Source organism: Apium graveolens, chromosome 2 (assembly GCF_009905375.1).
Source record: "Apium graveolens cultivar Ventura chromosome 2, ASM990537v1, whole genome shotgun sequence".
In the NCBI taxonomy this organism is placed as follows: domain Eukaryota; kingdom Viridiplantae; phylum Streptophyta; class Magnoliopsida; order Apiales; family Apiaceae; genus Apium; species Apium graveolens.
The window spans coordinates 207,550,128-207,564,975 of record NC_133648.1 but is presented as its reverse complement, the minus strand read 5'-3'; the positions used below and the strand labels follow the sequence as shown (position 1 = coordinate 207,564,975).

General features: G+C 33.5%; 1 protein-coding gene across 2 annotated transcripts; it reads left to right on the top strand.

The window, feature by feature from the left end:
* Positions 1-1,089: 1,089 nt before the first annotated feature.
* LOC141708089 (protein arginine N-methyltransferase 1-like) lies at positions 1,090-14,508 on the top strand. Of its 2 annotated transcripts, XM_074511567.1 has the most exons (9): positions 1,090-1,357; positions 1,628-1,783; positions 2,823-2,886; positions 3,023-3,165; positions 3,785-3,853; positions 4,055-4,142; positions 4,254-4,369; positions 4,503-4,653; positions 14,020-14,508. In XM_074511567.1, exons 1-9 carry the CDS (start codon positions 1,190-1,192, stop codon positions 14,223-14,225), a joined length of 1,161 nt encoding a protein of 386 aa, XP_074367668.1. In that variant the 5' UTR covers positions 1,090-1,189; the 3' UTR covers positions 14,226-14,508. The 2 variants fall into 2 exon arrangements, with proteins under 2 accessions (XP_074367668.1, XP_074367669.1); XM_074511568.1 differs by lacking the exon at positions 3,785-3,853 and having other exon boundaries at positions 1,092-1,357.
* The last annotated feature ends 340 nt before the right edge of the window (positions 14,509-14,848 follow it).

Genomic DNA, 14,848 nt, shown 5'->3' with positions numbered 1-14,848 from the left:
CATATAAGCAACATCTTGAACTAAAAATTTGTACTAGGTGTGACTGAGTAGCCAACAAAGCAAGAGCATACTTTTGGAAGCAGGGTGACATGTTTTTGTACTACACATTTATTTACAATGTTTAAATTGTACAATATTTTAATTAAATTAAACTTAATTTGGTTTCAAAACCAAAACCACACCACCTTAAACCGAAATCACAACTAAAAACCAAAACCGCATCAACGGTGTTCGGTTCGGTTTTGGTTTCAGATTTTTGAAACCAAATGATTGTAGTTACAGTTTTGTTTTCAGTCGAAACCGCACCAAACCACGCTCATCCCTAGCACCGGCGGCCGCTCAAATTCCGACCACAACCAATACTAGATTTCTTCCAAACATCTGCATCGACAAATTATCACCTCACTTATTATTTAATAACCCAATTTTTTTAAAACTAGTTATTGCCTCATCCCACGTCACAATAGAGCCAAATTATTGAGCGAGAGTGAGCGGGGGTAATACGGCACCATATTATTAATTGTGGTGGAATAAATAAAGAGTTTTATATTAAAGTACCCACCGAAGTCGTTAAAATATATCAAGTAGCTACTTAATCTCCCCGGCGACTCATTTAAACCACTAAAATACTAGTATATATCAGTCCGTTAGATTTTTTAAAATTTTTAAACGGAAATGTTGGCCAGTAACGTGTATTTCTTTGATTAGTTGGCACCTAACGACTAATATATTTGTTTGAACTGCAAACGTGACCTCGTGTATGTATATATATAAGACCTATATCTTATATGATTATTATAGTTTATGAGCAAACTTGAGTGCCACTTTCTCATCTGGCTTTTTCCCGGTGAGAAATTCCATTTTTTTTACTTTTTTAATGTCTCCGATCACGTGTTAAATGTTTAGTTTTAATTTTATTTTCATTTGTTTATCTCTCGGCAAAAATATACGTAAAATATACGTTATTGAGTACAAAATTTTTATATACAAGTATTTTAGTGATTTAAATGAGTCGCCGTAGAAATTGATTATTGCTTGATATATTTTAAGGAGTTCGACGAACAATTTGATATAAAACCTAATAAATAAAAGGCAGAGGCGAAGCGGGGGAGCGGCTACCGCCTAGCACTAGGAGTGAGTGAGGAGGGCAATTAGGGCAGGGCAAGAGAGCGAGAGGGAGGAGAGAGGGATGAATGATGGAAAGAAAGCATCGAAAATAAAATTCTCCTACTCTTCAGATGACAATGACATAACAGCAGCTACTAGTGTTAGCGAGGAGGAGGAAGATTCTGCCATGTGTGACCAAACTAGCGCTGACTATTACTTCGATTCTTATTCTCACTTTGGTATTCATGAAGTAAGCCTCTTTTTTTCTTTTCTTTTTTTTTATTTAATTTGCATTTGCCCCCCTTGTAATTTGAATTACAAGTTACAACTAAACTAATTCGTTTTTCTCAATTATCAGCAAGTATTAGTAACTATTAAGTTTTACAATAGGAACTTAAAATCACTGCTGCATTAGTAAGTATGATTCCAGTATAGATTGTAATTCTTTAACAACTTTTTCTTTCCTGTTTTCTGTTTAGAATCGCATGTTATATTCACTTGTAACTTCATTATGTTGCAGGAGATGTTGAAGGACGAAGTGAGAACCAAGACTTACCAAAATGTGATTTATAAGAATAGCTTTCTGTTGAAGGACAAGATTGTACTCGATGTAGGTGCTGGGACAGCTATATTATCTCTCTTCTGTGCCAAAGTGGGGGCAAAACATGTATATGCGGTAAGTTAGCATTTTCTCAGTCATGTTTACTGTGTGTATGAATAACATTCTTATTCAAAACTTGAAACAAGTATCTAATAAGTTGTTTCAGATATAGTTTACTAATGTGTAGTATTATTTAGATTTCTTTAATCATCTTCTGCTTGGTAAATTCCAAAATATTATATTTGTTGTATTTTGATGATTATCTCGTAGATTAATATTATTATTTATAGCATTAGAAGTTTCTGCCATAGATGTTGCTCGGGGAAGTATGCTGATGCAGGTCTGCCTGTCAAAAAGCCCGAAAAAAGTATTTGGGAACAATACAATAGGATTTGGAAGTCATGGAGGCTGATTTAGGGTTAGGGTAGAATTCTCTCGCAAGAGATGTTCAAAAGCAACTCTCAATATAATTCTCAGCAATATTAATCACTGCTGAATTATAATGATGAAAGTACTATATATATAATAATCTACATTCCTAAATAAACTATTGACTCTAAAATATATATGAGCAATAATTATATACTTAACTTATTCTATAATATGCTAATAAATGGATTTCCAAAGCCTATTGTATTGTTCCCAAATACTTTCTTTGGGCGTTTTGACCCGCGGTCCTGCATCATATGCTTATAGTTCTTTCTGCATTCAAATTTTAAAGTCACCATTTCTTTCAAAATTGTCTACCAGGGTTGTTCATTAGATGCATAAAAAAGAAAAGTTGAGCGGATATGCTCCGATCTTCAGAGAAATCTCAGTTTGATGTAGTTTAATACTCGCTCTGTTTTTTTTATTTGTCGCTTTGACTTTTGCACACATTTCAATGTGATTTGACCAGCTAGTTAAAAATATCTTTTTAAAAATTTTCTTTTTGCGAATTAAAAATATAAGTTGTCTACTTTTATTTATAAAAAGAAAATTTTACAAGCGATAATTTTAACTAGCCGGTCAAAGCACATTGAAATATGTGCAAAAGTCAAAACGACAAATAAAAAAAACAGAGGGAGTAGTCTGTAGAATTACAGTAGTTGACCTATTAGCTCATTCTTTTCAGGTTGAGTGCTCTCAGATGGCGGACATGGCACAGGAAATTGTTAAAGCTAATGGATTTTCAAATGGTAGTGCCTTTTTTTTGTCCTCGGTGCTTTAGATACTAATTACTATTGCTATAAATGACTAAAGTTTATTTTGTTTGTGTGTTTTACCTATGATTAATTTATCTGAATCTCTGTTCTCCTTGTGTTGGAGTAATAGTAATAACAGTTTTGAAGGGAAAAATCGAGGAAATTGAGCTTCCAGTTCTGCAAGTGGATATCATAATTTCCGAATGGATGGGTTATTTCTTGCTGTATGAAAACATGCTTAATTCGGTTCTATATGCTCGGGATAAGTGGCTAGTAAGTTGCTTTTTTGTATCCAACACTTTTTACCTTTAGAAAGTTATGATTTCTTTTGCACTAGAACTTCTTGCTTTTGGTGTAGTTTGTAGCTGAACGGGTAGCATGAGAAAGTTTCTTGGTGCGCACATACATGCACATAGTAGATAAATCTTTTATTTTGACCAATATTGAGAATGGATGATTGAAATGTTTAAGTCTGCAATTTAATATACTTGGTCATCTTTCAAATAAATTTTCGGTAGAGCCATTCTATATCTTCTAACTTGCTTCTATTATAGGTACTCCTTATATAGGACAGATACATCAGTTTGGGAAACATTTTTTTTATTAAAAATTATCCATGGTGTCAGGGAAGCGAAGGAAGTTTCAGGATACAATGCTGTTAATTATTCAAAATTAGTACACCACATTATATTAGAGTAATTGTAATACTAGAATGATGCCTTGGTTTCAGATAGAAGTGCAGTTATGTGTGTGGGTCGTTGTGTATGACACATTTACCTGTGCCCTTGTTTTTATTGTTTTCTTGTTAGTCCAATGATCTCTTATGGCATTTTATTTCTTGTTGAGTGGATTTAGAGATGATACGTGACTATTAGAATGTTTGTTTGGGCAGGATATGATCTTTTATCAAATTTTGGCTCTGTCTGAACATTACACATTAAATTACACATTAAAATGGCAGGTAAAGCAATGCATTGGTCAATTTAAATATTGTGACCTTTTTTAAAAATTTGTTTTAGGTGTGCCCAATACCCAATGAGCAGACAATTAATTAATGAAATAGGCTAAACATAGGGTTTGTAGATGAGTTGTTTCTCTAGTACATTTTGAAGTTTTAAGTTAGATCTGTTATAATTATGTATCTCCATTCATTTGTTTACAGGTTAACAATGGACTTGTGCTACCTGATAAAGCTGCTCTCTATTTGACAGCAATTGAGGATGCTGAGTACAAAGAAGACAAAATTGATTGTGAGCTTACCGCTTCTTGTTCTAATTTTCATGTGCAGACCTGTAAGTGATATAGTTGTGATGTCGTATTATCATTTTGGTGCTTAATTTGTAATCGTTATGCAACTGCAGTTTGGAACAATGTATATGGGTTTGACATGAGCTGCATCAGGAAGCAATCTATGATCGAACCTCTTGTTGACTCAGTTGACCAGAAGCAGATTGTTACAAATTGCCAGCTGCTCAAAGTCAGATTTCCTACTATATTTTTTATTCTGACCTCTATTCGTGCTGCATCTGCTTTTCTTGTTATTGGTTGTGGAAGAATATGCGAGTATAATATACTTCCCCAAAATTGTGATGCAACATTTATTTTCGCAGACCATGAACATATCAAAGATGACAATGGGCGATGCTTCCTTTACTGCTCCTTTTAAGCTCACAGCAGAACGTGATGATTACATTCACGCTCTTGTAGCATACTTCGACGTGTCATTTACTCAGTGTCATAAATTGACAGGCTTCTCAACAGGTTTGTCTCTTTCTCGGATTATTTGAAAATGCTCCAATTTGTTATCATATGCTTTAATCTAATGCGTTGCCTCTGAGATGTCCTTCTGCTTGTGATACTACTGCAAATCGAAAGTGGACAATATAGGAGGAACTGGTTTCAATATTGTGTGTTAAATCTCAATGCACTGAACTGAGAGCCTAATATCAAAATGTTCATTAAAGTTATCGGGGTCCACTTTATTGACCAACAATGACATTACCGTTAATTCAAAATATAGATTTGGCATAAAAGAGTTGACCTACACGTGAGCTCTCTTTTCTTTTGACATATTCAGTTAAACAAGACTGCCAACGTCTATTTAACTTATATATCAAAATATCAATGAAGTAGATTTTCCAAGTGGCAATCAAGTAGCAAATTTATCCTATATAAGGCATAAGATAAGTTATTTAGGGCCCGTTTGGGTCATCTTATGATAAGTTATTTTTTCTTATATAGGATAAGTGACAATAAGTGATAAGTAAATAGTCATTTGTAAGTTAATAATGTGTTCTGATAATTTACTTATATGTAAGTTTTTGGTAAATTATACTTATAAGTTAGTAAATATTATTTTTTTGGAAAATTATTAAATAATTGTTTAAAGTTGAATTGAATAATGTTCGGATAAAGAAGTACAAATAATTTATACATAAAATTACTAGTAAAACCTTGACAAAAAATACTAGTAAAAACAAAGAATCTATACTATACTATAATAACCGGGATGAGGTATAATTTGGTTCACGGTTATTCCCTAATTTTGATTATTACAAAAATAAATAAATAGTGTTATATATTTAATAAACTACTAAATTGTTAAACTATTAAATATAGTGTACTTATCCTACTAAACTACGAATACAACTTATCCTATTATTAAAAAAATAAATAAATAGTGTTATATATCTACTAAACTACTAAATTGTTAAACTACTAGAAATAGTATATTTATTCTACTAAATTATGACCACAGGTTATCTAATTATTTTTATTATAAATTTATAATCATTTAATTTATATAAATATTTTAAAAATATAATATGACGGGATAAATAAAAATTTAAAATATTAACAGGAACCCGTGCATATCGGAATGGGGTATAATTTGGTTCAACAGTTATCTCCAAATTTGGTTATTAAAATAATAAATAAATAGTGTTATATATCCGTTAAACAACTAAATTATTAAACTACTAGACATAGTCTACTTATCCTACTAAACTATAACCAAAATTTATGATATTATTAAAAAATAAAAAAAATAGTGTTATATATCCGCTAAACTACTAAATTGTTAAACTACTAGATATATTATACTTATCCTACTAAATTACAATCACAAGTTATCCCAATAATTTTAATTATAGATCTATTACTATTATATAAAAGATGAAATATTAAAAGTTTTGGTACGGTACCTGTTTTTTGGTACACGCGGAATTTACTGAATTACCCTTATTTTAATTAAAATTTTTATTAGCCTTATTAATCGAATTATAATAGAAAACGAATAAAATCGTTTTCAACTATAATATGTTACCTTTTTTATTTCTCTCAATTTAAACAATTTCTCTAAATATCAGGGACACGTTTTTTTAACAAAATAGAATAATAATATTATAACCACTAATAACTAATAAACAATAACCACCAATAACTAATAAATTACCTTTTTCAGCTACTTAATTGTTTATTTTATTTAATTATTGTTTTACTTAAAAACTTTGTTAAGCTTCTTGACTTTAACAATCCATAAATTCTTAACTGTTTTACAAGAACAACTTAGCATCATTATACTTCTTCCTCGACGACAACGACAATCTCATCGTTTAAGACAATGTAAAAACTCTTTGTTCTTAAAACAATGCAAGAGTCAAAAATATAAAAAACAAAACATTGAAAGTTTTCGTACGTTACCTGCTATCCCCAGTTTTTTTATCTATTTTTTGAGATCCAAAAAGAGTATCTGAGATTCATAAATAGTTTTTTGGTACACGCTGAATTTACTGAATTACCCGTGTTTTACTTAAAAGTTTTATTAGCCTTAGTAATCGAATTATAACAACTATAACACGTTACCTTTTTTATTTCTCTCAATTAAAATAACTTCTCTAAATATCACGGACAATTTATTTAATAAAATAAAATAATAATATTATAACCACTAATAACCAATAAATTACCTTTAAAAGTCTGTGTTCTTAAAACAATGCAAAAGTCAAAACAATATGCACCTCTAGCCAGTAGTTGTCACATATATTGTACGGGTCCACAGTAAAAAAATATTTGTGTTATATAATTTTTCCTATTAATTTAAAGACAAATATACTTAAAGTAAGCATTATTTTACAATTCAATTACATTAATGTAAAGACAAATATACTTAAAGTAAGCATTAGTAGTAGTGTTGTTGTGTATCGGTGTTACTAAGGGTAGTTAAGTCATTTTCTGTTCGACCGTGCTTATAAATAGCTTGCAGAATGTAATGTTCGGGATATGAAATATATGAAACATGTTACCACCAATCTCTCTCTCTCTCTCACTTCTCTTTCTAACTTTTGTTAGGAGGAAACACACACACATTCGAGATTCAATTCTACCAATACAGAGTACGCACTCAAACACACAACAATATATTTGACGTGAAAAACCCACGTCCCAATTTGTATTATTAATCAAAATAATTATCAATTATACATCAATACATAACACCTCAATAGTGTCCCAAACTGATACTTGAGCCAACCAATGCTCAAGCATCTCTCACACGATACCTAAGACGACTACATCTCTTAAGCATACGTCAAAACAATAACATGACTATGTATATATCAAGACATACCGAATCTGATTATAATAAAAATTGTCTAACCATACAATTATTACCCATTCCCATTATGATAATAATTGTCAACACATACAATTATTACTCAATCCCATTATGATAATAATTGTCAACAAATACAATTATTATCCAATCTAATTATGTCTTGTATCACCAAGCCCATATCACATATTGGGTTTAACCCCAACAACCCTCCCCTTCAACCCAATTCCCCTTCAACCCAATACTCAAAACATCAACGTCCGTTCGCCGATGCCTCCCCTCGAACAAGAATCCATTCATCTCGTTCTTCCAACTTTTGAGAATCACTAAGACCCGTATAGTGACCTCCAATAACTCCAAACTACCGTTATTCATCCTAACGGCATATCCATCCACAAAATTACGTGCATTTACCACGAGTGCCTCCTTTCAGCATTGTGTCACCCGATCCTTGCTTTCACAATCCTTCGGCTTCTTTTGAAGAACATCACGAGTATCATCCAAAATTTTTCACGTGGTTGATCAACCATCAAACCATCGAAACTATTGCAATGATCCCGTCCATCTTCCATCTCGAGTCCGAATGAATTGATCCACGGTGCAAGTCAACCGCCATACCGCACGTAACTTTGTCAGTAAATCCATCAACGTACTCCACCATACCAATTGAACCTTGAACGTTCCTCCAGCCCAATTCATCACGAACCTGAACCTTGCCTCTTGATACCACTTGTTCGGAGGAAACACACACACATTCGAGATTCAATTCTACCAATACAGAGTACGCACACAAACACACAACAATATATTTGACATGAAAAACCCACGTCCCAATTTGTATTATTAATCAAAATAATTATCAATAATACATCAATACATAACACCTCAATGGTGTCCCAAACTGATACTTGAGCCAACCAATGCTCAAGCATCTTTCACACGATACCTAAGACGACTACATCTCTTAAGCATACGTCAAAACAATAACATGACTATGTATATATCAAGACATACCGAATCTGATTATAATAAAAATTGTCTAACCATACAATTATTACCCATTCCCATTATGATAATAATTGTCAACACATACAATTATTACTCAATCCCATTATGATAATAATTGTCAACAAATACAATTATTACCCAATCTAATTATGTCTTCATCAAGCCTATATCACATATTAGGTTTAACCCCAACAACTTTCTCTATCCATAACTGAATCTCTGTCTTCTTCCTCACTCTATCTCTCCTAATCTCTTATCTTTTTCTCTCTAATCTCTGTTTCTGATCTCTCTCTATCTCTGTTCTCATTCTACTACTTTTCCTCCCTTTACTTCTTTACTTTAACAGAAAATCACAAACAAATTATAAAATACAAAACGCAAAACCTAGTTCCTGACAGATTTGGTATCAGAGCTCTATTTTTGATCAAGCCACAGCTTCAAACGTGTTGAGCACTCTAAGGCGAGTTGAGTGAGTCCAGAATGGAAGAAATCCCAGCAGTTTTCTGATATTACTTGTTCTGCACTCCAAGTGTTTGATAATTGTTCTCTACTACCGAGTTTGTTGAATTTCAGTCTAGATCTGTAGCAATTACCGAAGATTGTGAATTTGTTGCTGATCTAAGTTGTAAATTACATTTGATTGAACATTTGTAGTTAAATGTTGGTTTGATAATCAGAGATCAGCAAGAGTTATTATATACTTGCTAGTTAGAAGTTTTTGAGGAATTATGGTGGAATGGCTGAATGAAATGAAGGAGAAATCTTATAATGAGCTGATGCAAGAGGTCCAACAACAGTTTTTGATGCATAGGGAGGAAACTAGTCAAAAACTTGATAAGGTTGAGGAATTAATGGAGCTAGCTGTACAGAAGTTTGGAATGTTGCAGGAGAGACAAACGCAGAAGAGAAAAGAAGTGTTTGTCAATCCTTTTGGAAAACAACATTCAGCAGATAAGATAGTGATTAAAGGAAACAACTGTAGTCAACTCCAACATTTGAATCTTAAGTTTCCTAAATTCACGGAAGGAGGAATGGATAGAGGATTGTGAGCACTACTTTGATATCTTTGAAGTAGGAGACTCTAAAAAAGTTGTTGTGGCTGGGATGCACCTTGAAGGTGTGGCTAGGAGGTGGTATCAGGTGTATACTGTAGTAAGGAAACAACTGGAGTGGTATGATTTCACCTTGCAATCCTCTGCTAGGTTTGGGAGTATGGAACATGAGCTCTTATATGATACATTTAAGCAGAGCAAACTACCACAGTAGATTACTATCTCAACCTGTTTGAGAAATGTATGGAGCAACTTAAAGGAAAAATGCCTCAACTGACAGAAGATTTCTTCTTGGAAAGCTTCTTATGAGGATTGGAGGCTGATATTAGGAATGCTGTGGTGTGGTGTTGTTGACCCCAACATCAGTTGAAATAGCCTACAGGAAGGCTAGGCATATTGTGGAATCTAAGAGAAGCAAAAACATCAAGGAAGGTAAGACTTCTGTCAATAAGGTCAGCAGTGCATCTGGGAGCAAGGTTGGAAGTTTGGCTCACTTACAAGATGAAGGTGATCAAAGCTGAAAAAAAGTTTTGTGTCCATGTCCTGCAGATCAGAAGCAGAAGGAAACAGAACAAGTTGAGAGTAAATCAAGAAAAAATAAGTTGGAAGCAGGTAAGGAGACTTCAATGGAGGATTCTGTTCATGCCATTGAAGGGAACCATAGCAATCAAACCATTACTATGACTGGATTGATTGGCAAAAAAGAATTCTCAGTGTTGATTGATGGGGAAAGCACACATAGTTTTCTGGATGAGCAAACTGCCATCAGGCTCAAGTGTCAACTGATGAAGATTAACCCTATGAAGGTGCTTGTGGCTAATGGTAATCATTTAATTAGTATTTATGAATGTACATAGTTTAAGTGAAAAATGGGGCGGAATGAGTTCAAAACCACTGTTAAGACCTTGCCAATGGGTAACTATGATCTAGTATGGGAGTGGATTGGCTGAGCACACTTGAACCTGTTACATTTGATTTCAAGAAATTGACATTGCAATTCCAAGATCGAGGTCAAACAATTATGCTACAGGTAACTCACAAGAAACAAGGCCTTCTTTACAACGAATGACGGCTAATGCCTTCTTCAGGAGCTGTCAAAGACAGGGGCATGGGCTGATGTATGTCTTATATGCTACTTCTGGACCTGAACCCGCCGTGAACCAAGTTGAGGAAATTTCTACTCCTAAAGAACACAGTGTGCTTACAACAGTTGATTAAGAAGTATGAGGTTCTTTTTCAACCTCCAGACGGGTTACCACCTCATGGAGACATTTAGCATGGTATTGATCTAAAGGAAGGTTCTCAGCCTTTCTCAATAAGACCTTACAAAACCTCATATGACCAGAAAGCTGAAATTGAAAGGTTGGTACTTGAAATGCTAGACAATGAGGTCATCAGGCCTAGCGGCTCTCCATTTGCATCTCCCATATTGCCGGTAAAGAAGAAAGATGGTAGCTGGAGGTTTTTTATAGACTACAGGAAACTTAATTCATTAACCATTAAGAATAAGTTTTCTATTCCTTTGATAGAGGACTTATTAAATATGTTGCAGGGGGCAGCATATTTTACTAAACTAGTCTTGAGGGCTGGGTATCATCAAGTGAGAATGAACGCAAAGTATATTGAGAAAGTAGCTTTTAGGACTCATTTTGGGCACTATGAGTTTATAGTGATGCCTTTCGGCCTCACCAATGTCCCTGCCACTTTTCAGGCCTTGATGAATAAAGTATTTGCACCACATTTGAGGAAATCTGTTTTGGTGTTTTTTGATGATATACTGATTTACTCCAAAAGCAGTCAGGAACATTTGAAGCATTTGGAGGAAGTCTTTATACTAATGAAAACCCATCAGTTATATGCTAAAATGTCTAAATGTGACTTCATGAAGGATCAAGTTGCATATCTAGGTCATATTATCAGTAGAGAAGGGGTGGCAGTTGATCAAGGTAAGGTTGCTGATATGTTATCTTGGCCTGTTCCTAGGACTGTTAAAAGGTTAAGAGGGTTCCTAGGGCTGACTTGCTACTATAGGAAGTTTGTCAAAGGGTATGGCTTAATTGTTAGGCCCTTAACTAATTTTCCGCAAAAAGACAACTTCCATGGGACTGAAGAGGTCTTCCAAGCTTTTTAAGCCTTAAAACAGGCTATGTCAAGTACTCCCATTCTTGTTCTTCCCAACTATGACAAAGATTTCACTGTTGAAACTGATGCTTCTGATATGCGATTGGGAGCAGTTTTGACTCAAGATGGGAAGCCTTTAGCTTATTTGAGCAAAGCCTTGGAACCTAAAGGGCCAAGCAATGTCTGCTTATGAGAAGGAACTGATTGCCTTGGTGACAGCAGTTAAGAAATGGAGTTCTTACTTGATGGATAAACATTTTTATATCAAGACAAATCACCTAAGGTTTCTGACAGAGCAGAAGGTCACCAATTTATTGCAGCAGAAGTGGATAAGCAAGCTGATGGGATACACTTATACTATTCTTTATTGAAAGGGAAAGGATAATATTGTGGCAGATTCCTTGTCCAGGATTCCTGAGGATACTGTTACTAAGGAATCAACTGCATGTTCTAGTACAAACCATGAGGACATGGTTGTTTTGGAAGGAGGGAGTGTTGTTAGGAAGGATGACTGTTACTAGTAGTAGTGTTACTGTGCTAGTAGTAGTGTTACTGTGTATTAGTGTTACTAAGGGCAGTTAAGTCATTTTCTGTTAAACCATGCTTGTAAATAGTTTGCAGAATGTAATGTTCATGATATGAAATATATGAAATGGAAATGTTTCCACCAATCTCTCTCTCTCTCACTTCTCTCTCTAACTTTCTCCCTCTATGACTATGACTGAATCTTTGTCTTTTTCCTCACTATCTCTGATCTCTATCTCTCTCCTAAGCTCTGATCTCTTTCTCTCTAATCTTTATTTCTCTGATCTCTCTCTATCTCTGTTCTCATTCTACTGCTTTTCCTGCCTTTACTTGCTTTACTTAAACAGAAAATCACAAACAAATCATATTATACAAAACACAAAATCTAGTTCCTGACAGCATCTCTTATTGTATAAATCTATTTTTCTAATTTTCTCAAATTTACCAATCTTAATATTTTCCTAGAAATGCCCAAATTTTAAACAATTAAATTTATTTTTTTTAAAAATTTTAATATATAGAATAAGTAATAATCGTACAAAAATTAGATAGTAGTTATAGATGTTTCTTATTAGAGAATAAAATAATAATAAGTTGTCATAAATTAAACTAGTCTTTTAAAAGGTTTAAATTAAATTTCATGATATTATAAAAGTTGATTACTAACTAATAGATGATATGATTTTATGATATTGAATTTGTGAACGAGTCTGCGCGGCTTACGGGGAGTAAACATCTTTAACAAGAGTTCTAATATTATTTTAAAAATGTTTTCATTTATTCAATCCAAAATTATATTTTGTAAATTTTTTTTTTTAGAAATATTACAAGACCACTTCGAAGCGCGGTTAATGAAATAGGAGAAGAATGAGGTAGAAGAAAGAGGGAGAGCAGTGAGTCTTCAGTATATACCCAGAATTTTACTGTTGGCATTGAAAACATAAGACTAAAATTAAATGATAAAACAAATTCCAAGATACAAAAGTAAAGTAACGTGTGAAAGTTTACAATCTTCTTAGTAAGTGTGAACTGTCTGCAAACGTCCTATATTTAGGACCTGAGGGAGTAGTTATCATGATTTTGTTTATATAAAAATAAATATCATTGAAAAATAAAATCTTTTTTTTTATTTAAAATTTTAGTTCTAACATCTGTAAATGCAAGTCCATTGAAATGTACAGCCACATTAGCGCCCTAACTTTTTCCTTCCAGTCAACAGGTTAAACTAAAGGGTTGTCATTATTAACTAGTATAGTGTTGCATAAGACTATAATTTAATGATAAAACAAATTCCAAGATACAAAAGTAAAGTAACGTGTGAAAGTTTACAATCTTCTTAGTAAGTGTGAACTGTCTGCAAACGTCCTATATTTAGGACCTGAGGGAGTAGTTATCATGATTTTGTTTATATAAAAATAAATATCATTTTAAAATAAAATCTTTTTTTTAAAAAAAAATTTAGTTCTAACATCTGTAAATGCAAGTCCATTGAAATGTACAGCCACATTAGCGCCCTAACTTTTTCCTTCCAGTCAACAGGTTAAACTAAAGGGTTGTCATTATTAACTAGTATAGTGTTGCATTAGAAACCCCAGTAACAATAATGAACATTTTGTTACTTGGCTGTTACTTACTTCAGTAATCACTTTGAGATTTAACCCTAATTATTTTTTTTTACTTTCATTTTATACTATTTTGACGGAATTGTATGTAATAATGTTTTTATTCGAAAAAGTTGACAACTAGTTGGCCATGTAGTAATTTGTATGTAATATTTCTGATCCTTGTGTTGAAATGTACTGTGGACAGGGCCTAAGTCACGGGTGACGCACTGGAAGCAGACAGTCCTATACCTAGAAGACGTGCTAACAATATGCCAGGGGGAGACTATAACTGGGAGCATGACTGTAGCCCAAAACAAGAAAAATCCTCGTGATATTGACATCACTGTCAAGTATGCGTTGAGTGGTCGACGGTGTGCAGTCTCAAGGACCCAAAGTTACAAAATGCGTTAAATAGCCATTCTGGTGGCTTAAAGAACAATGGATTGTGTAGTCAAGAGGGATGGCAACATAATCTATTCTCGCTATAGTTCAAAAATCCCCATGTGTTGAATTTTATCACGTATTTTTGTGATTGAATCTTAGATGATCAGTAGTTTGTTTGAGCCTTCTAGTTTCTTTGCCCCTTCCATATATTCATGGATTAGTTCTGTTAAACTATGATGTCAGGAGTTGTATGTAACACTATATATTCTGGAATATTGTTAATGGAGTTTCTACTTGGGTTTACTAGTTACTAACTTTTGCTCCAATCATTTCCTTGCGCTTTTTCCCTCCTGCACCCTTGTTGTCTGGTTGTTTGGGAATGTGTAGGTGACTGAGGTAGGTTTGGAAAGAGACGAGGTGCCTAAAATGTTGTAGATGTCGTTCGATAAATTAGTACCCAGGGGAAAGAGCTAGTTTAACACCAACAAATCAGGTGGTTGATCAAATAAATGATCTTATAATTGATAAAATTCCACGGAAAGAGTATACCTACTACAGCTGATACACAGTGCAAAGTGATGGTACAAATCAGACGGAAAATGCAGCATTTCCTATTGAATATCTAAATTCAATAAAGATAAAAGGTTTAC

Coding starts and splice junctions, on each gene's coding strand:
- LOC141708089 (XM_074511567.1), top strand. CDS start 1,190: ATGAATGATGGAAAGAAAGCATCGAAAATAAAATTCTCCTACTCTTCA. Junction 3,166..3,784: donor ATGCTCGGGATAAGTGGCTA/GTAAGTTGCTTT, acceptor TTGTTTGGGCAG/GATATGATCTTTTATCAAAT. Junction 3,854..4,054: donor ATTACACATTAAAATGGCAG/GTAAAGCAATGC, acceptor ATTTGTTTACAG/GTTAACAATGGACTTGTGCT.